At 42.9% G+C, this 22,497-nt stretch overlaps 1 protein-coding gene and 1 non-coding gene across 2 annotated transcripts; both read left to right on the top strand.

Annotated features, from left to right (window-relative positions):
- Positions 1–472: 472 nt before the first annotated feature.
- LOC142452153 (small nucleolar RNA SNORA5) lies at positions 473–604 on the top strand. Its single transcript, XR_012785191.1, has one exon. It is a non-coding gene; the product is annotated as a small nucleolar RNA SNORA5 (small nucleolar RNA).
- Positions 605–10,450: 9,846 nt separating this feature from the next.
- On the top strand, positions 10,451–19,095 carry TMEM52B (transmembrane protein 52B). The gene is made up of 6 exons (XM_075553097.1): positions 10,451–10,501; positions 13,912–13,955; positions 16,173–16,211; positions 16,731–16,900; positions 18,130–18,343; positions 19,068–19,095. Exons 1-6 carry the CDS (start codon positions 10,451–10,453, stop codon positions 19,093–19,095), a joined length of 546 nt encoding a protein of 181 aa, XP_075409212.1.
- The last annotated feature ends 3,402 nt before the right edge of the window (positions 19,096–22,497 follow it).

The following is a 22,497-nucleotide window of genomic DNA, read 5'->3' as shown; positions in this document are numbered from 1 at the left end:
ATATCCTTTCCCAAATTATTCCACTACCATTGCATACACTCAATGCTCCTAGCAACAACCTTTCCCCTTCACCCATGGTAACCATTGGTCCAAATTGGCCTCATTTCCTTTCTTTCTTTCTTTCTTTCTTTCTTTCTTTCTTTCTTTCTTTCTTTCTTTCTTTCTTTCTTGTAGTTTTCCTGATATAATACTCACATAGCATACACTTCTATGGTTAAATCACTTTTCTAATGAGTTGTACATACATCATCACAACCATTTCTACTGCTTTCTCCCACCTCCCGCATTCATTGATTGCTCCCAAATCCCCTCCCGTCCCCACCTCCCTTTCACATCCCGAATAAATCATTGCATCTCTATGCATCAACTCCTCTGCTTCACAAATTGGGAAACTCAACAGAAACAAATGAAAAACAAAATAAAATGGTAATGAGAAAATCATAATAATTTAAAGATAAAAATACAAATAATTTACAGCTGAGTCAAATTCAGTGTCTGCCCCACCCATAGCAGGCACTGACCCAAAAGCTGCCCCAGAGACACTGTAACTCATGGGCCCTGTTCCTCTGCTGAGGCTCAGGGATAAATTTTGTTACAGACATTGAGGGAAAAAAATACAAATAATGAGTAAGAAATAAAAAACCACCATAAATATTTTAAAAGCTTTTTTTTTGTTATGGAACAAGCAAGAAATTCTTGAACCCAGTTCAAAATCAGCTTGCGTCAAGAGGGAGGTCCAATAAGCACCTTTGATCCACCATAATCAAGTCTAAATACTCTGTCTGACAGTAAAGCTGTTTGAGCCCCTTGCCTGTAACTAGAGGCGTTCTGCCAGAGGCTCAATCTGACTGGATCCTCTCCAGGTGGGTTTGGGGCTCCCAGTCCTCCATAGCCTTCTACAAATTGGATGTTCATGATCTAAGCTCTGATCCTATTCCCTACATCCTTTTTGGATTTTGTTATTGTCATCTTTGGATCACACAGGCTGATATGCTTTTTCAACATGGACATACTTGATGCCTCACCTAAATGGCTGTTTCTTTGAATACAAGCCCTTAAGAGCCTAGACACTACTGTGAATGATAGCCAGGCGCCATCTGCTTTCTTCAGCACCTGCTGCATAGCACCCTTACCTTCAGTGATCATTTCATGAAGGCAAGTAGTGAGCAGGGCCATGATATCAGAACGAACTGCTCTTGGGTTTGGGCTAGAGTTAAGCGGGAACCCATAATCCATCTGCTTGTCCCTAGGCTATGAAGGACTCTGATTTATATGTTGGCTGTATTATGACAAAAACAAAACACCCCAAGACCAATAACAACAAAATCAAATAAACAAAAGGCACACAAATTTAAAACAAAAACAAAGGAAAAAAAGCAAAGCGTTTTCAATTACCTGCCTGGGGTAAAAGACAATTGCACCAAGCAAGAGCATCAGCAATTTTGTCAAGGACGCAGAACTCAAGACACTGTCGATATGAGGAGTCTCTGCCAGTAAATTTAACTGCAAGTTGCAACCCAAGAGCTGTTCCTTGTACAGATGCATCTCCCAAAGAATTGAGCCCTGTTTACACTGAGCACAGAGAGTGGTGTCAGGTGAAAACTTCCTGTATCTATTCTGACAGGTGCACATCCTGACCCAACAGCTCAAACCCTGTCCTCTCGATGCAAGGGGGGGAACCAAGGAACTAAATAGAGGGCCATTCTGGATTCCTTTCCTTAGGACTCGCTATACTGACTTTCACATAAATGGGATCGCAGGATCTTTTCATTAATGAATTAATACTTTAAAATACTAGCATCATATTGAAACAATGAAGAGGATATACTATCATTCTCTGCTGTGACTCATTTTGAATGCCATCTATATTCTAGAGCAGGAGAGGGTAAACTTTGAGACAGAAATATCAATCCTGTCCCTCAGAACAATTTAAAAATTATTTGAAAGCCATGAATATATATGTACAACAAATGAAGTCACCATTATCTCAATAATATGTTACAATGTTCCAATTTTACTTCAGAGACACATACACACCGAAAGAGCAAGATAAAGCTCGCAGGCCTCAGTTTGCTGACCCCCAATCTAGAGGATTAAGATAATCTTCAATTGGTGAAATATATATGGTAGAAATTTCATGTGAGAATGCTGAATCCTGATAAACTGTTTCATAATTTTCTGAGAAAAATACGCAACAGTAGATAGGCTTAAAACATCTGGACTACACAAACCAACTCCCCCCACCCCCCCTCCCACCCCACCAAAAAAACAACCACTGTTGTCAAATCAATTCCAACTCATAAAACCCTCTAGGGTGGAATAAAACTACCTCCAAAGCTATACCTCTTTATGGCAGCAGGCTGTCGCCTCTCTCTCCCACAGAGCAGTGAAGTGTGGCTTCAAACCAGCAGCCTTTCATGAGCAGCTGAACATTTAAACCACTGGGACTCTTCTGCAGGCATGTATCTAAGTGCCAGAGAAAAACATGTTCTTCAGAGAAGTTCTAAGGTTCAGATTGATTCCTTTGATTTTTGATATGCTTTTCACACTTCACTCACAGGACCCAGAGAGCATGATTCACCCTTGACTTTAGGGGTTCATTGAGCAGCCACAAATTGGTTGAAAACCCAAACTTCAATTATAATGTTGCTTCTTTGTCTTTCTTTCTTTCTTTTTTGTGAAAATGAAGCTGCCTTTATTCACAGATGACATGATTTGCACACACATACACAAATCCTGGAGCTAATAGAAAGGCCACATATACAAAGTTAATATGGACAATTGGAACTAAAATTAAAACAACCATTTACCATAGCTCTAGGATGATGAAATACTTGGCTACAAGTCAAAAAAAATAATAAATACAGATCTATGTGTGGAAAAGGACAAACTTCAGACTTTTTTAAAAAGACAATAAATAGAGCAATGGAACAAATTAATCCAGAAATAGATTTACAGCAGGATGGTCAAATGATCTTTGACAAACGAGCAGAGGTAATTCAATGAAGGAAGATATTTTTTTTTCATCCAGATGTCCACTTTTTCATAATGAGACATTCATATACAACTGGAATCTAAAACCTTTAATAAATTTTCATTCAACGTGGATCATTGACCTTAGTGCAAAAATTACAAAAGGTCTTTAGGAGAGTTTTAGATAATAGTTTCAATAGTACCATCCATGAAAGAAAACGAGAAGTCGGATTTCACTAAAATCATCTGCTCTGCAAAAGAAACTTTTTTATTTAAGTAGTAAGGATACAATAATATATAAAGATGAAAATGCAAATAATGAGTAAGAAAGAAAAGACAGCCATCACTATTTTAAAAAGGCAATAAAGACATTTTTGTCATGGCACGTGCGTGAAATAACTGACCAACTATGAAGTTTGATCCTGCATAGTTAAGATGATAATCATGTTTTTCTGATAGTAAAGCTATTCCAGACACTTGCCTTGTGGCCAGCGGGGATCTGCCAGTGGCTTAATCTGACTAGGAACTCTGCAAATAGGTTTTGGGTTCCCACTCTCCTCCATGGCCATCGATAAATTTTGTGTTCACAATTTCAGCTCCCTTTGTCATTTTTGGATTTTGTTATTGTCATAATTTGATCACATAAGCTGGTGTATTTTTTCGGAGGGACTTATTTGACATGTCACTTAGATGGTTGCTTGGTTGGATACAGGTCTTTAAGACCCCAGGCACTATTCCAAGTGATAGCCGGGCACCATCTGCTTTCTTCACCACACGTTGCTGTAGCACCTTTTCCTTCCATGATCATTTCATGAGGGTGAGTATGGAACAGACATATTATCAGAACTATCTGCTCTTGGACCGAGGCTATCGTTCAGTGGGAACCCCGACTTTTTCTCTTTTCTTAAACATCTACAGTTAGAATTGGCATTTCTTTTCTCTCCTCATTTTATGTCTAGCAGTTACTGTACTGGTTTGCGATTCCACATATTGCAAATCATCTCAATTAAGTTACAAGTCTCGCAAAAAGTAGGCTATGGATTCTTCTATTATGAAAATGTCACTGTCTCCCTACTTCCGCTGCCCAATTATATAAATATGTTGATGTTGTTTGTTGTTAGGCACCATAGATTCAGTTCAGACTCAGCAACCCGATGTACAACGGGTCCGCAACATATCATGGTTGTTATGTATGAGCCCTTTGTTGATTTGTCTCCTCCATCCTGCACTAAAAATTTTTTTTGGCTTTTCTGTATTTAAACCTAACAAAAGCAAATGGGCTCCTTTCTTAGCTATTGGTTCTTGGCCTTCTCCTTCACCCAAGTTAATATGTATCCACCCTCTAGTGAGTGATTTGCCTTCTTTTTCCCTCCCACGTAACACTGGCAGGCATCGAAGTATGTTTCTCTTTTTGTGTGAAAACCTTTACTTTTATATCTGTTGTTTCATCCAATATATGTCATTTTGCAATTGGCTTATTTCCCTCAGCAATGTGTCCTCCAGGTTTATCCATGTTACTAAGTGTTTTGCACATTCACCGCTATTTTTCAACCTTGTCTAGTGTTTCGTTGTGAATATGGATCATAGTTCATTGATTCTTCCACTGCCCCATCATTTTTCTATTATGAATGGTGAATCATGCTGTGACAGACATTTGTGTTATTGCTCTTACTTCTCTTGGATCAAGTGGTATTGCTATTTCCAACATTTTAGGGATGATCTGTACCATTTTCTCTCGTGGCTTATCACTTTACAATTCCAGTAGCTGTGGGTGAGGGCTCCAATCTGCCCGCATCTCCGTAATACTTGTTTTGCCTTGTTAATGCTGGAGTGAGATGATACCTCATCGTTGCTTTGATTTGTATCATCCTAACAGCATCATCCAAATGCATCAGTTCTTCTCTAGTCTCCCTTATTCAAAGATGAGACTTTCTACTCCACTAAAGAGTTACAGTCTCCCGAAACCCACAGGGGCCAGTTCAACTCTGCCCTATAGAATCACTATGAATCAACTTGATGGCAGTGAGTATTTTGTTTGTTTGCTGGGTTACTTAGTAACAGCTCATGATTGTTAGCATTTCTTAATGTGTTTGTTAGTTGCCTGAATGTTTTCTTTGGTCAAATGTCCATTCATGTTCTTTCCCCGATTTTTAATTGGATCATTCGTCTTTATGTTTGTAAGGTATGTAAAAGGTACAGAACATTTCAAAATGTTCATTCTTTTTTTTTAAGGACCATAGGGGTGGTGGTTTCTACAATCCTTGCATGGCAAACAAGTGAACAGATGTTAGGTGGCTCTATCAGCACAGCCTCCTGGTGTTTATCACTTTGTATCATACCCTCCCCGTCTGTGAGCAAGAACAATGATGTGCTTCTAACCACTGGGTATGACAAAGGTGGTGGGGCATATGTGGTCATGGACAAGTGATTGTCCAGGCAGTGGTGGTGTTTTTAAAAGGTCGCCAAGTCAGTTCTGACTCATAGCGATTCTATGAATAACAAACGAAATATGGCCTGGTCCTCTGCCATCCGCACAATTGTCCTAACGTTGGAGTTCGCTGTGGCAGCCACGGTGTCCATCCATCTTTCAGGGCCTTTTTCTTTATGGTGTTTTTCTGCTTTACCAACCATGAGGTCCTTCTTCTTGGACTGGTCTCTCCTGACAACAGGGAAGTAGTATCAATCTTCTCTTTTCTTTCTTCTTCTTCTTCTTCTTCTTCTTCTTCTTCTTCTTCTTCTTCTTCTTCTTCTTCTTCTTCTTCTTTCTCTCTCTCTCTCTCTCTCTCTCTCTCTCTCTCTCTCTCTCTCTCTCTCTGTAATCAGAGGCCCAACAGGTATAAAGAAATGAATTATATCAACAAGTTGAAGAAACTTGGAAATGTCTCCTCCCCCAGTCAAGCTTTCCCCCTGAAAACGCAACCCAGCAAGCACTTTAATTGCAGTCCTGTGAGAACCTAAGCTGTACAAAATATGGGCCAATAGAAGATGAAAGGTATAAAACCATGACCAAGTGAATTTTATTCCAGGGATGTAGGGATGGGTCAACATATAAAAGACCATTAGTATTATTCACCACATTGACATGAAAAATGATATGAACCACATGAAAATATCAATAGATCAGGAAAAGGCATTCGATGACATCAAACTCCAATTCCTGTTTAAGACAGTCAAGAAGATAGGAATGGAAGGAAAACGCCTCAATATAATACAAACTGTATATGGAAAATCAACAGCCATTCAGCTGTGCAAAGGCTCAGTGAAATGTGAGATAGTGAATCTGTAAAGAAAACAAACATCCTTAAAACGGGCCCAACAGACAACGTCATGGCAAAGGGTGATATTTGAAGTGGTCAGGATTTTATTTTGCTTGATCCATAATCAATACTCAGGGAAGTTAAAAAAAATCTAATGGTGTATTGTATTGGGCAGTTCTCCCGTACAAGACGTCATTAAAATGTTGAAGAGTACGGATGTCACTTTGAGGGTTAAAATGTGCCTTCCTCAAGCCCTGGTGTTTTCAATCACCTCAACACATGTGGAAGTTGGACAATGAAGAAGGACGACCAAAGAAGATTTGATGCGTTTGAACTGTGGTGTTGGTGAAGATATTGAAAGTACCACAAACTGCCAGAAGAACAGGCCAATCTATCTGGGAAGAAGTACAGACAGAATGCTCCTCAGAAGTAAGGTGGCAAGATTTTAGGTCAGGGCCTTGGGACATGTTACCAGCAGAGACCGAGCAGTCCCTGGAAATGGGCATCATGTTTTATAAAGCAGAGGGCTAACAAAGAAGAGGAAAACCAGCAATGCGATGCACTGACACAGTGGCTGCAACAAGGGTTCCAACATAACTGTGAGGATGGCACAGGACCAGGCAGTGTCTTGTTCTGCTGTGCGTAAAGTTGCGGAGTCAGGACCAACTCAATGGCACCTAATGACGACGACAAATGAGTGTTGTTTTATAGAATACTTGTGTAATGTATAGGAGTTGTTACACAGCATGTAAAAGAATACAGCCTGCAATACCCTTAATGCTCTTATCTTACAAAACATTTAAAAATCGAATCCTTCTGCACTTTCAAGGCGTCTATGGTTCCCACTTTTTATATAGTTATGTTTTCACCTTGCCTCCTACGAGCCCCCTGGAGTGGCAAAAGGGAGCTTGCTCCTCCTATTGTGTTGTCTATTCTGGAAGTCATATAGGTGTCCAGCCCCAGTTACTCAGCTGCTTATTACTGGAGCTTATTCCTCAAAATAATGGTTCAGCTCTGGATTTAACTGGGGCATACAGAGAAAAACCATTCAAGGTGGGTCAGCTGAATTTGGTAAGGTCAAGAAAGAGGGCAATCAAAGGATCCAGAAGTAAGCAATACATTAGTCCCACTTGTTTTATCTGTTGTATAACAAGGCCCTGAAGCTATAGGTGAAAACACCTGTGTACATGAGATGCCCATTGGTTCCACTCCAACTCCTTAATAGCCCGGGGAGGAAGCTAATGATTCACTAGCTTAATGGAATTGCAACGTGGTTGTGTAGGATGGTGATGAGATTATTCCACTCTGCTCCAGCCACCTGCATTCTTCAAGCACTTGTCCACTGCATACATTTTTCAAATTTTCCACCTGCATCCTCTATCTTCTCTCATCATTCTTGACTTATAGACTTTGATAGGGACCAAGCTCGAAGCAACAATTGCACAAGGAATAACCCTTTCCACTTAAGAAAAGTCAAGGCTTTTATTTCCCTTGATTCCTTTTCCACCGGGACTAATCCAGTGAAAACAAAAACAAAAAACGTGAAGTAAACCAGCAAACCAATTGCAGTAGTAGTTTTAAGAAGGAGAAATAACAAGGAGGTCATTAATAGAACCCTAGTTGTTCAAACCTGTTAAGAGGCTGGAGGGCAAAATGGCAGTGACATAGCTGGGGAGTGCAATAGGGGAGAAAGTCAAGTTCACAGGCGAACCTGTTCATTCTGGCGAGGGCTAGCATGGTTAGGAGAAGAGATGCTCAGATTAGCAAGGGGAAATGGGCAAGAATTGGGATCATGGGAAAACGGAAAACAGTGTACCGGTGGCATTTGGAATGAAAATATACACAAAAGGCACGGGGATGTCAGTTATCCTGCATATGGAAAGAGAAAGCCACTGGTAAAATTGAGAATAAATCAAAATCATTTTAGCTAATACTTACAAAATGGGGACTATTGTGTACATTTCATAGATAATCATTTATTCTTCATAAATCTATGCAGGAGCCATTATTGCCGTCACTCTGATTTTATCTACTCTGAAACAGAGTTAAGAGAGAGACGTGATAACTTGTACATGGTCGCACCGTTAATAAGCAGCAATGCAGGTATCTAGTCTCTCAGCCAGGCTGCTCACTCTCTCTGAGAGAGGGAAGAGGAGAGAAAGAGCAACGATGCTAACCATGTGCCTGGCTCTCTGAGCAGATCTGTTCTACTTACATCGTCTGGGTCCCAGATCGTGCCTGCATTTTCTCTTCGGGAAAGCGCTCAGGTCCAGAGCAGGTCCCCCAGGTCTTTTCACTCCTGCTTTATGAAGGAGAACTTCAAGACTTAGAGAAACAAAATCATTTCATTGGAGGGCCAGGATTAGAACCTGCTTTCTTTGACTGATAAAATACCTTCTATCTTGCCAAGATTTCTGATGAGATTTGGAGACCCATCTTCACACTAATGCCATTCCCTTTGCTTAGAGGGGAAATAAAAGGCTAGATGTGCCCAATGGATTGTGGAATTGGAAGATTTAACATCACTGCTCGCATATGAGGCTATTGTCCTATGACTTGATTTCCTTACGGAGAGAAAGAAAACATTTTTCCTTCTGATGGGCAAATTGTGTGAGGGTTCTAGTGTGTCATCAGTCCCGGTCAACATGCCTCAGTTTTACTCAACATTCAGAGTTCGAAACATTTGAAAGACGGCTTTGTTTAGCCCGTAAGATATAGAGACATCCTTACAAACCACCACTCTTTAAAAAAACCATTGTGGGGAGCTCTTGCAGATATCCTAACATTCCACAGTTCAATTCCACGAAGCCATGCTGTACAAGTGCTACCACAACCATGAACTATCATCTTTGACGAGATTAATTGTGTGGCACACAACACTGAGTGAGATCTGCAAACAGGGCATCTCCGACAGGTTCTCACAAAGCACTTTGCTTTGAGGGGCAGGACACTGCTTGGAGTCAGTCATGCATGCAGTATTAGTTTTTGTTTACAGATATGTCTCTTTACAAATACTCAATTTTTTCCACATGTGCTTATTTTCACTCGCATCTTCCGTGTTATTTTCTTGGGTGGCAAGGTGTGTTTCTCCATTGCAATGCCACTTTACCAAATAGGAAAGAGAGTGAGCAGGGAATGTTAGACCTTGAAACCTAGTTTAAAATAAAACAGTGTCTGTCTGATTTATTGGTTCTAATGGCAACTGGTGAGAAACAAATCTTGCCACCGAAGCTAATAAAGCTTAAATTAAGTAAAAAGAAACTCACGTGGAAAAGAACAAGAGATTTGTAACAAAGCACTGTGTACATCCAAGTGACTGCTGTCTGCCTAGTGGCTGCTTAAGAGTCACCTGTCTAAGAACATAAACGAAGAATGATCGTGAAACAAGTGTCAGGTAGTGCGGTCCACAGCACATGGACATTCTCAGCCTTAAACCTACTTTCCCCACAGATGGGATGGCTTTCCAGTTCATGGGCAATCTCTAAGCCCTAGCTCTCTCAGTGGTCAGAAACCAATGACCCAGAACCAGTTGAGTTGATTATCAACAAAGCAAATGGGAGGGACTAAGCTTCAAGAGCGAGAGAGGGGGCTGATCACATGGGGGGAACGGATTCATGGAAATTGGAAGGGTGACTTTCAATCTTCAACAGTCACCTGGACTGCTTTGATGAGGATGAAAAATATCACCTGTTTTCTAATGGAGAGGAGAGTACATTGGTCATCAGAAATCTGCCTTTAGCCTTCTTCAAAGCCTAGTTTCTCAGCACTGCCTAGAAAAATAGCTACTTCAGAGAAGAGCTGTGTCCTTCCTGGCTGTATTCCTTGGGAGAGCAGTCAGAGAAAGGCAAAGGAAGATAGTAAAGAGAGTGATACTCAGGAAGGGGGGCAAAAAGGGAAACAACCATCTAGATCATAAAAATTGCTGTAGAGAAGGAAAACAGGATAAAGCAGAAAGAAAGACATAAAAGCGAGAGAGAGAGAGAGAGAGAGAGAGAGAGAGAGAGAGAGAGAGAGAGACAGAGAGACAGAGAGAGAGACAGAGAGAGAGAGAGAGACACACACACACAGAGAGAGAGACACACACAGAGAGAACTGATGCACAGCTGAGAAAGTTTCCTTTCCTTAAGTCGTCCAGGTCAGCAGTCGAATATGGTGCAGACCACAGAAAGGAGGCAAGAGATGCCCAGCGCCTGATTGTGGAGAAGGAGGAGCAGAGCCCAATGGGAGGCCGAGGCCACGCCACCACCTCTGCCCTGGTGGGCTTCATCCAGGTGAGTGCACTTGGGAAAAGGCTGGAAGTGGACTTGTCTCAGATAAATCAATTCTCAGAAGGCTGTAGGAGGAAATGAATGGGGAGAAATGGCATGCATAGAACCAAGGGGTTACTTGAAGAAATTAATGGCCAGAAGGTTTTTGTTTTATTGTGGAGTGATGTGGGTGCATGTGTGACTAATGAAAATGTCAGGGCCCAAACTAGGGTGGCAAGAGAAACAAATAGGATAGCCGGGGCTTCTTAAACAATCACCTACTGTCTCGCTCTCTAAACGTACTTTAAAAGATCAAAACCAGCTACTTATTTTCTCTACACTGAATTCTCCCATACTTCCAAATACTGATCTGGGGGGTTTAAATGCCTCCAGACCAGAGCTATGTTAAAGAAGAGGAGCACTTAAAAAGTACTTTGGACTCTTTACTTCTCCCCCCAACTATAAACCCAAAGCCCCCTAAGCAACCCATTAGTTGAGCAGGGGTCACTGGCCCGAGACATCCTGGACATTTGTCAAGGGCAAGTGTGTGCGGCTGTGAAACCTATCAAGAGGGAGAGAAAAATGAAGAAACTAGAGACTCCAATTCCTGTACAGCTCCTGGCAGTTGAGATTTTGTGTGTGTGTATCCTATATAAATGACATATTTCTCTCTCTCTCTCTCTCTCTCTCTCTCTCTCTCTCTCTCTCTCTCTCTCTCTCTCTACCTCTCCTGTCCTCTTTTTTTTCCTGTTTCTTTCCCTTACTACTCTTTTTCTCTTTGCTAGAGGCCTGAGCACATCGGGGTCCTCTGGCCTCCCCTCAGGAAAATAAAACAGAGCGCAGTGGTTTGTCCAGGGAGCACGCGTGTTGTCGTCCTTTGTGATCCTGTCTTTAAATAAAAACAAAACAGAGAGCTAGGTGCTTCTCAAATGCCCTGCAGAAGACCACTGCTACCAAAACCTCACTGCCATCCAGTTGATTGTGACTCATATCGACCCTGTAGGCTGGGGCAAATTGCCCCGGCGAGTCTCCAAGACTAGCTCTTTTCAAGCAGTAGAAAGGCCTGTCTCTCCCACAGAGCAGCTGGTGGTTTTGAACTGCTGACCTTGCTTTTAGCAGCCCAGTGAATCACTATTAAGCCACGAGAATTAGAGCACTGCTTGTCCTTTATATCCTTTTCATATGTCATTAGTATGTGACCTTCTTGCCTTCACCCCATCACACCTGTCCCTGAGCCCACAAGGTTGTTCTGTAAAAGTCTCTGTCCCTTTTTAAAAGAGTTTTGCTATATCATCTTCCTGAAATATCAGATTAGTCAAGGTATTGGAAGAGAGAACTGATTTTAGACAACATTTAAACTAGAGGTTTACCTAAAGGAGGTTTTGTAAAGGTCAATTGATGACAAAACACACCACATTCCTTTAAGTCTTTAATGCTTCACACACCCCGAAACACTATCATGACTCCAGTTCTAACCTACAAATTCAGCTAGATCAGTGCATGTACACTGGTACAGATAAGAGCCCTGGACACACAGAATCTAGGATACATACCCAACCCCTGCCCCCCAGGAACAATAATGGGAGTAGTGATACCATGAGGTTAGGGGGGAAAGTATGGGGAGAAAGGGGAGAACTGATTGCAATGTTCGACATAACCCGCCCCCAACTCCCCCACACCCAGGGTGACGAACAACAGTAACGTGGATGAAGGGAGAGAGCAGACAGTATAAGATATGAAAATAATAATAATGTATAATTTATCAAATGTTCCTGGTGGAGGGAGGATGGGGGAGGGAGGGAAAAGGGGGGAGCTGCTACCGAAGTAGAAAGAAAATGTTTTGAAAAGGATGATGGTATCATATCTACAAATGTGCTTGATACAATGGGTGTATGGATTGTTATAAGAGCTGTAAGAGCCCCAATAAAATGATTTATTAAAATTAAAATAAAAAGTGAGTTGAGATATAACGTAGGACAAGGAACATAGTGTCTCTCTCTGAGGCGTATAAATGATCTAGCAATTTTTAACACTGATTTGTCCAGGGCCTATTAATCCATAAAACACATACCTATGATATGATTTTATGTGAATTCTGACCATGTGTGCAGTCAGTCAGGTTATGTAAGCTCCTGTGTTGTTCCATGATTCAACATCTGGTTCAATGCACCCTCCTCACCTACAAGTCAGAGTTAACTAGATGAGCGCAGGTTTTCAGTTCTAAAAAATGAGCTTCAAAAATTTTCTGGGAAAAAAAAAGAGCTGTTATCTTTGAAGCCTGTATTTCCACACCCTTCTGAAGCACCCTCGTGTACTTGCCTGCAGGGGAGTTGTGCTGGAACACTGTGGGAAATCGTGGGTTCTTACCACTCTTATCGTTTACTGACTAGCTGCTATTCAAGAAATACAGTCTTTTCTCCCTTTCCTTTGCTTCTCTTCGATGCTGCGTTATTGATGTGGCACTGCAGCAGGGAAAGGGGCCATAAATTCAAATTTAATGTGCCAGTAGGTAGGAGTGAGAAGAACCAGAACAGTGTCCCGTGGGACAGATAAGGGAAATTCTAGGGCAAGCAAGCTGTCACAAATGGCTACCTTGCTTACAGAGAGATAGTGACTCTCACAAACCACATATTTTGCATGTGGAAAATACATGGCTTTTGGGGAGACCTTGAGTGTAATTGTGTAGATTAAGCAATACCCTCCCCACATATGAAAAGGCAGAATAGAAAGAGATGCACACAGAGGAATATACAAGGTTCCCCTAAACCTGTGGAAGTGACCCTGTTTGGAAACCTGGTTTTGCTCTTGTTATGATCAGGAGCTCATGCCTGAGGATCGTACCCACTGCCATCAAATAGATTCTGACTCATGACTGACCCCGCAGGACAGGGTAGAACGCCCCTTTGGGTTTCTGAAATTATAAACCTTTCTGGGAACAAAACGCCTCTTCTTTCGCTGTGGGAGTGACTGGTGGATTTGAACTGCTGAGTTTGTGATTGGCAGTCCCACATGTAACCCACTTTACCAAAATCCTAAACATAACCGCGTAAGAGTTATTTAAACAAAATAAAAAGCCAAATAGAAAGAGATGCGTGCAGAGGACACCGACACGCACAGCAGATGCATCCACGAGTCCGGGAAAATCACTAGGAGCTGAAAGGAGGGTTATATGATTTGTACCGTTGGTGTTAGACTGCTACCCAACCACGTTGCTGCTGAGTGAACTCCATTAGCCACTTCGAGAGAGAAAGATGAAGCTGTCTGTTCCGAGTTACCACCTCAGAGGCCCTACATAGGATCACTGAGTCAGGATTGACCCGATGGCTTATAAGATATGGAAGCTCAAGACTAAAGCCCAGACTGACCCTGTGACCTTCTCATTATTTCAGCCCATTAGACGACTTCTCTGTCTGATATTATTTCCCTTCTTCCAGCTTTCTGGGGCAAGATGTGAAGAGAATTGTGCCAATCCTGAACAGTAAGTATTTGAGAATCGCAGCCAGGGGGAAGGAAAGACAGACAAGGGCATCAATACTCAAAATCGGGTCAAGACATCATTAGACATCCGTGACTTCCCTTTTTCCTATCCATTTAAATGTGCATCAAGCGGCTAATATCACAGATTTTCCAAATATAATGACATCAGCCTGTGTCATCCTGAGGACTCAAAATAATACTGCTGAGAGCGTTGTTTCCAAAGCCAATCTTCCCATCAATGCAGCAGAAGCTAAGCTCTCTGGTTTTATGCAGTCCGAAGGAAGTTTGTAAAGTCCGTTGCTGTCTGGTCAAGTCCACTCACAGTGACCTTATAGTGACCTTATTGAGACTTGCAAAACCTTGCTGCTCTGTGACTCATCAAGACAGACTGTATTCAACAGCTCGTCACAGGCTGCAGGAGCTGGGTGATTACCAAAGCAGTACCACCAGCTCCAAGCTGAAAAGCAGTTTTCTGTTTTTACAGCACATTAAAAAATGTAGCTTTTGCTTTGATGGAAATATCGCTACAACTAACTCTGTCAAAAGTAGGTCATGGGCAGGCTCCAGCATATAGAGATTAAAAATGCAAGTGATTTACTCCACCTGCAGGTAAACTACAAAAAACAAGGGGCGTCTGAATAAAGGACTGTGCGGGAGGAGAGACAATACGTGAACATGATTTCCCAAAGGCCACACTTGTTAGACTCGGGCAGACGGTGCTTGTCTGTGTTATTAATGCTATGATAACATTGTGAAATGCACTGCCATAGAATCGATTCTGATGCATCACTACCCAAGAGAGGGTTTCCAAGGATGCGCATCTTTATGATAGCAAATGGCCTGAGCTTTCCAGTGCTTACCCCACAGTGCTAGCAGGGCTCCTGGGGTGCATACACTCTGGACCCCGGCTCCTTGCCATATGCTAGCTGTCAGAAGCACTAGAAGTTGGAATCAACTCTATGGCAGTGGGTTTGTGCGCTTGGGGTCTGAGATTTTAAACACATACGGCTATCGGAAGGAGCCCTGGGAACACAAATTGTCCCACACTCAGGTGCTCAACAGGAAGGTTGGTGGTTCAAACCCACCCAGTGGCTGCCAGAAAGAAAGGCCTGGCCATCTGCTTCCATGACCATCACAGCATCGAAAACCCGATGGGGCAGGTCCGCTCTGTCACCTGGGTCACTCTGCGTCAGAATAGACCCAATGGTGCCTCACATTGTCACCCCAATATAGGAAGATCCCTCTCCACAGAATCAGAACCCTCATGTAGAACTCTCAGAAGCGCCTTGGACATATGAGGAAGCCCTGGGGCACGGTCACTAAGCATTGCACAGCTAACAGCCAGGGGGGTGCTTCAACCCCACCAGCCACTCAGCAAGAGAATGTTGAGGCTGCTCTCTGCTCCTGTAAAGATGTATCATCTCAGAAATCCTATCATGGGTCACTGTGAGTCAGAATTGACCTGGTGGCTGTGGCTTTCTCTCTTTTGTAAAGCACACCGAGAAGTGACCTTGAAAAAGCCAACCATATTTTGTACAAACATGTAACCAAAAAGAGGAGATAGAAATGGACTTCAATAGATTTCATTGTCTGTCAGAAAGTATGCAGAAAGATCTACTCTTTAAAAAAACAAAGTGTACCCCCTTCCCCCAATTCTTTTCACCTTCCTCTAATCCTGCACTCCATCCTCTTCATTTGTGTCATCCGACAGAGAAACCCTCTACTGGGCATACTTAATTTACACTGGTATGTTTTCATTATGGGCAAATTTAACCTTGCTCCCCCAACTTCTTGTGGGGTCTCAGTGGGGTGTGGCGACCGCTCAGGGGACAGCCATTGCTTTCCTGCTCACAGCTGGAATTCGCTTCCCATGTATATGTCATGGCCCTCAGATCCATACACACCTTAACTTACTCATGGCCAGTGTTACATTTTCTATCAGCTTTCTTTTCATAATCACTTATTTGTCTTAGGATTCAAAGACTAATTTTCACAATGCTGTCTATAATGTAAAATACTGGTGAAGAACAAAACACTGTCTCTTTTCACAACACATCCAAGTGGTCACGCTGGAATTTAAATAACATCATCCATATGAAGATTGTATGCTTTTATTTGAACAAGGCTTATATATAGTAACCGCATTTCTGATTCCCAAGTTATATAACAAGCATTGGCTGTGTTTTTTATTTTACCAAGCTCTATTCTTTCTCCCTAGTTGCCTAACCACAGACTGGGTGCATCTCTGGTATATATGGTAAGTTTCTGCTAGAATCCCCAGGAAGATATAAAAAGGGGCTTTTTCTCAGAGACATTGCTTTTCTGGTTTTTAAACAAATTGTCAGCAAGAAGAAAAGGCATGAGACCGATTTTCTACTTATCAGAATCGCATAAAGTTTCTTTTCCTTGTCACTAACTTACGTGACAGCATGCCAGAACTTTCTGTGTTGATGCCATCTCGCCCACCAACCTCAAAAGATTACTGTGTCCTTTCCTCAAGGCCTGTCTGGAAATGTGTCCACAGAGCAGAGATCGGACACGGTAGCCCATTCCCCACCACCTTCAATCTCCTCTCAGTTGTTGTGAGGAACTGGCGGGCCTGTTGCAAACATGGGGGTGGGGGGGAGTGTTATGAAAAATGAGACCTTTAGCAGGAAAGTCTTTCCCTTCCTATAAGATATTCCAACAAGAATCTAAATGCAAACATGGTGACTGATGGTGGCCCAACCCCCAGTCAAACACCAGAACCCTCGCTGGCGCTGCGGGCTCCTTGCAGGTTGCTGGTGGTCATCGCGGGGTTGCTGCTTCTGTGCGGCCTGACTTCAGCGTGCTTCCGCTGCTGCTGTTTGAGTCGCCAGCGAAATGGGGAAGACGGGGGCCCACCCCCCTACGAAGTGACAGTCATCGCTTTTGACCATGACAGCACACTCCAGAGTACCATCACGTGTGAGTGCACGGGTATTGTAACATGCGAGCGGGACTCTGCTTGAATGATTGTAAAAACAAACACCATGGTGGAATGAGGCCCAGCTCCTAGAGGCCACATAGGATGGAGCATCTTCCTGCCCTTTGAGTTCCCGAGGCAGTAACCTTGGAGGAAGTAGACCTTTGAGGACAGATCTCCGCGTCTGTTCTTCCCCAGAGCAGCTGGCTGGCTCAAGGTTGAGGGTAGTGGCCGAGCACGTGGGTACAAAGGTCTAGAAACACTGACTTTATATTATTGAGGTTCTAGAACTCAGGCTCTTGTTAGTTGCTAGTAGCTGAATTGTCTGGTGATGGGGTCTATGGAAGTTGTTTGCTGGACAAATGACCGACTGAAGAAAATAGCACAAGGCTGGATGAAAGTGTTGCTCCAATAGCAGCAATTGGCAGGAGAGGCCCTCTGAAATGAAGGTCTAGCAAAATGATTTGCCTAGAGACCTGATATTACTGGAAATGTTTTATAGTAAGAAGGATTCAAAAATAATAAACTTTGTTTTTTCCCCAGTCATTATAAGTTCTAAGGATATCCCTCCTTTAACATCAGTTGAATTTTGTGAAAACCTGAATGTTCTATGTTCTATCTTTATGCAAAATAGTAGCCCGTAATTTCAGCACTTCAGCCACGTTCCCTTTCAGCCCTCACATCCCCTAGGGTGAGCATAAGGCAATTCCCATGACTTTCTCCATCCCATTTATTACATTGTTTCCTAAAATTGAGGAGTAAATATCAGTCAGAACATCAGGTTCCCAAACAATGTGATCACGTATTTTGAAGAAAGAACAATATAGCTTACTGTTATGTATCTCTTCTGCCTCCCTCCCTAACTGCTGTCTCAGAGAACAGCTTAATAAGGCAGCAAACAAAGATTCCCAGAGAGGCTGCATGGTCAGTGGGAGGGGGTGAAGTATTTCACACGGGCAGAAAGGAGAGGACCCGGTCGGGAGATACAGGAACAGAGTTTAGATTATGTCAGGATATCAGAGAAGGCAGCTTCTTTTAGCAGAGATGAAATTTGTTTCGAAACAAGCTAAACAGAATTGTCATTAAACGCATGGCAATGAGTAAAAGTGCGTGTAAACATTTGTTCAGAATGGAGCGACACTGAGTGTATTGTATGTGTCTGATGTATGAGTGGGTCATGTTTATGTTCATGCCATTCCTTCATTTGTGTTTTGTTTCTTTTCTTAATCAGCCTTGCAATCGGTGTTTGGTCCTGCTGCGAGAAGAATCCTGGCTGTGGCTCATTCCCACAGTTCCCTGGGTCAAGTGCCTTCCTCTTTGGATACCCTCCCTGGCTATGAAGAAGCACTTCACATGAGTCGCTTCACCGTAGCCAGGTGTGGGCAGAAAGCACCTGATCTACCCCCAGTGCCCGAGGAAAAGCAGCCGACGCCCAGAGAGAAGGAGCCTCCTCCTAACTGACGGGGACTTTGCTTAAGAACGGGCGGATCTCAAGAGTGGAGAGGTGCGCAGACTTAAGGGCCATTTCCTTTCCTCTCAAAGATGAGGGGCGCCATCCAAACATGCCTCTGTGAAAAAGATGGGTGATCGCTCTTGGTTCTCAGCCAAATTCCCTTGCTTTATCTAGTGGCCGAAATTGGCAACTGACCTTTAGCCATGCCAATTTCCACCAAACCAGGAAAGCATCAAAAGTGTTTCAAAAACCTTCCTGGATTCAGAATGGAGATGGTCTCTTTACCTATATGCTATTGTAAGTTGGTTTTCTCGCTGCCGACTAGGAGTGGTACACGTCAGGGCACAGGGCTAGGGCAGGTCCAACGCAACACTGATGCGCCAACACCCTGCGTCTGAAGAGAACGGCCACTTTTCCGCTTGGATGGCTTCATAACCAAGTGGCTGTCCAGAATCCAGGGGCGGGGGGACCCGTCTGGGCTGACAGAACCGACACAAGGAAAACCAAGGTTTGTAGGCCCACTCACCAGGATTATAAAGGAACTGCACAGAATCTAATAACCATCCCATTGGTTCTCCATTTCTCTTCCTGAAAACGCGTGCGGGACACACACACACACACACACACACACACACACGTTCTTTCTAACTTAATTATGTGATACCTAGGAATAGCATTGCTTTGCCCCTCTCGCCATTCCCACATTGGCTGCTTACATCCACAAGGTGTGTATCCTGGAACTGAGGACTTTAGTCTCTGACTTGGGCCCTCTCTGCCACCTACTGGACAATTGTGGTAATTCTTTTCTCCCTTTAAGGCCTTTCTGCTTTTTTCTTCCATGCTTGTGGCACTAACTGAACTAAGCTTGAAGGGACTTCTTTCCCTGGCATCAGGCTGCTTACTGTGTAATGAAAGATGTCTACAAAAAAATACTATCCTACTTCAAAGTAATGCTGCTGGCAATCCGAGGGATTGTGTATTGGGGGAAATATTCATAAGGGACCTTGACGCAACAAAGGCATCTTTAAAACTTAATTTTCAGTTCTGCAAAGTAGCGGGTACTGCCTATAGAAGGGGAAGGTGACATGGGGGTGTCATCTGGCACCCTCTGACTGCCAGGGCTGATTGCCACGGACAGAGGTCAGACACATCTCTATCATCCTTTTTTGGTTTTTTTTAACTCTCTTGTGACACCAAACATCTCTCCCATGGTATTCTGCTTCTGTGACTCGGTTTGCTAATACATTGTAATAACCACACAGAATTTAGAGACCAAGCTCACAATTATGGGGTTTCTTAGGGAAGTTTACAGGTGGCAATCCACTTGTTCAGTCAAGGCGGTCTCTTCTCTGCCATGACACAGGCAGTATTCTCTCTGGCTCTCAGTCATTTGCCCTTGCCTCTGCCCTGCCTGGGCAATGGTAAGCTCTTCTAAGGCTGCCAGTGAATGCCCAAAAGGCAGGTCACACCACCATAAACTTCAGCCTAAAGCACCCCAGCTCCCCCAGTTAATTGTCCAGAAGTACCCTCTCCACAAACAAGTCTCTTGCTCCACACTCAACTGTGTTTCCTCTGTGGGCTGGCAAGGCCTCCGTTCTGTCTCGTGCTCTGGCTTCTGGTGCTACTGCGACTGCTCCACTGGGGTCAAAGCTGTGTCCTGGATAAAGCAGTTTCAGTGGTCAGGGACCTCAGGTTCAAAAGATGTGCACCACTCTTGGTTCTTCTCTCTTGCTGGTAACAAAACCCCACCTCCCTGCTTCAGAGATGGCTGATTTATTCACAGCAGGAAGGCTGTCTCCATTCACCTTGTTAACAATCACTCGCAGTTGAATCATATAACAGAATCGCTACGTTTCCCCATCTTCTTCCCAGACCCATCAGGAAACGAAGATCATTTGTAAGAGTAGCAAAGACTATGGCTCAAGGACCTCTGTTACAAAACTCACTGCAGTGCAGTGTCTGGTAGGAGTGTTGCCAGGCTCAAATGAGCTGCCATGCGTTACATGATTTGTAAAACCTTATGTAAATATGCTTGCTATTATTCTTATCGTTGACATCAAAGCTGGACCTGTCTACTGTGATTCTACTGAAGTTTATTTTGATCCATCCCTCTGTGTGCTTGCGACACCATTCCTAAACTGTACCTGAGGTGGCTTCAATGTATCAATAAATATTTGGGCTCAAAGTAATAATTAGAGCGATAAGTGAGTCTTTTTAATGTGTTCTGGGTATAGAAAAGGGGGACTTGGGAAGACTTAGTGCTGATTAAGCAATTAACTTCAGTGCTGAGGGAGGCAATACAGACCTAGGGGAGGGCTGATTAGTACAGTGCCTCATTAGCTACATGCTTGAAATGCTCACTCAGCTCAGAGGTCGAGCCGTTCTGAGTAGAAAGCGCTGGCAATGTGAATTTATCCTGAGTCGTGTATTAAATGTCCTCTGGAAAACACCGAATTCTTAATAGTGCCTCGGGTGGACTTGTTTTGCCACAGTAAATGAATCATTTCATCACCATACTATCATTAAATATTCCAGGACCTTGTATCTACCGAAACACCCTCGTCTTGAAGAAGTTCAAAAATTGAATGGCATGAAAAAACTACTCTTGGAAGAAAATCTGCCTATTTATTCTCTTGTTCTACAGAGAACCCATCCACCTTACTTTAAATATGGAACCACTCCCATTCGTTTTCTAATTCTTTATCCTATGCGGCCCGCATAAATGGGTCTTTCTTGTTCTGACCTGCTTCACGTTAGTCTCAGCCTTTATCAAACAACCTGCTTCCTTGTCATTGTTGTTGGTTGCTGTTGAGTCAATTTAGACAACACAAGGTTTTCAGGACCATGACCTCTGGGAAGCAGATCACCAGCCGTGTCTTCAGAGGTGATTCTGGCAGGATTTAAATGCCAACCTTTCAGTGAGAAGGCAAGTGCTTCAAGCCATTTGTGGCACCCAACGATCGAGCACTCCTGTAGTTCTCTCGTGTCATCGCAAGCTCTCAGCAAAGATGCACCTGAATTTCCTTCCCTCCATTCACCTTTGCTCTCAAAAGGTTTGCTTTCAAAATCTCTCCTGAAGATCGAGGAAGAAATCTAATGCCTTCACAACTGCTAAATTTCTGAATGGTACTTAAGAAAAATTCTCATTTCTATTGATTGAGGCCCTGAGAAGTTCCTGATGTCCACCCTCACCCTCCCTCCCCCCGCCCCTCACAACAACCTTATACTTAGTGTTCCTTCTATTGTCTTCTGGAATTTTTTCCATTCCTCTTCAAACTCTGCACTCCATCACCTGTTCATTCATTACATGTAGAGGAAACCAAACCCTTCATGCAACATCTTGCCCCACATTTATGAGCTTTTGTAGATTTGTAGCTATCCCAGTTTTTCTTCCATTTTTTGTTCTATTGATCTAGATGGAGTGACACAGCAGCTAAAACAGCAGGGTCAATATACAAGCGTGAGGACAGTTCAGGACCAGGCAGTGTTTCATTCTGTTATACGTAGGTTGCTATGAGTTGGAACTAGTGCAGCAGCATATTATAATACAACAGTTCCTTGAGTTAGAAACCCTAAGGGTGTTGAGGGTTACATATTGGGCTGTAACCAAACTGGGCCGTTCAGAATCACGAGCCTCCCTTAAGGACAAAGGTGAGACTCTACTCCCATAAAGGTTTACAGGGTCAGAAACCCGCAGAAGCAGTTCTCCTTGTCCTAGAGCAGCGGTTCTCAACCTGGGGGTCGCGGTCCCTTTGAGGGTCAAACGACCCTTTCACAGGGGTCCCCTAAGACCATCCAAAAACACATATTTCTGATGGTCTTAGGAACGAAGACATCGCTCCTCTGTCTCAACCTTTGCACTGAGGTTGGCTTTTTACACACTGTCCCAAAATGTAGCAATATAGATTACTGCTGTTATATTAACATTATTACCCATGCTACACCATGCTTCAAGACAAAATTTCATTGATTTGTCATTAGAAATAAATATTTCACAATATATAATCACATATTGTTTTTGTGATTAATCACTGTTTTAATTATGTTCAATTTGTAACAATGAAAATGCATCCTGCATTTCAGATATTTCCATGACAATTCATAACAGTTGCAAAATTACAGTTATGAAGTAGCAACGAAAATAAT

The sequence above is a fragment of the Tenrec ecaudatus genome, chromosome 6, assembly GCF_050624435.1.
Source record: "Tenrec ecaudatus isolate mTenEca1 chromosome 6, mTenEca1.hap1, whole genome shotgun sequence".
Classification (NCBI taxonomy): Eukaryota; Metazoa; Chordata; class Mammalia; order Afrosoricida; family Tenrecidae; genus Tenrec; species Tenrec ecaudatus.
Note: the sequence above shows the minus strand (reverse complement) of the source record. Positions and strands in the feature narration are given on the sequence as shown.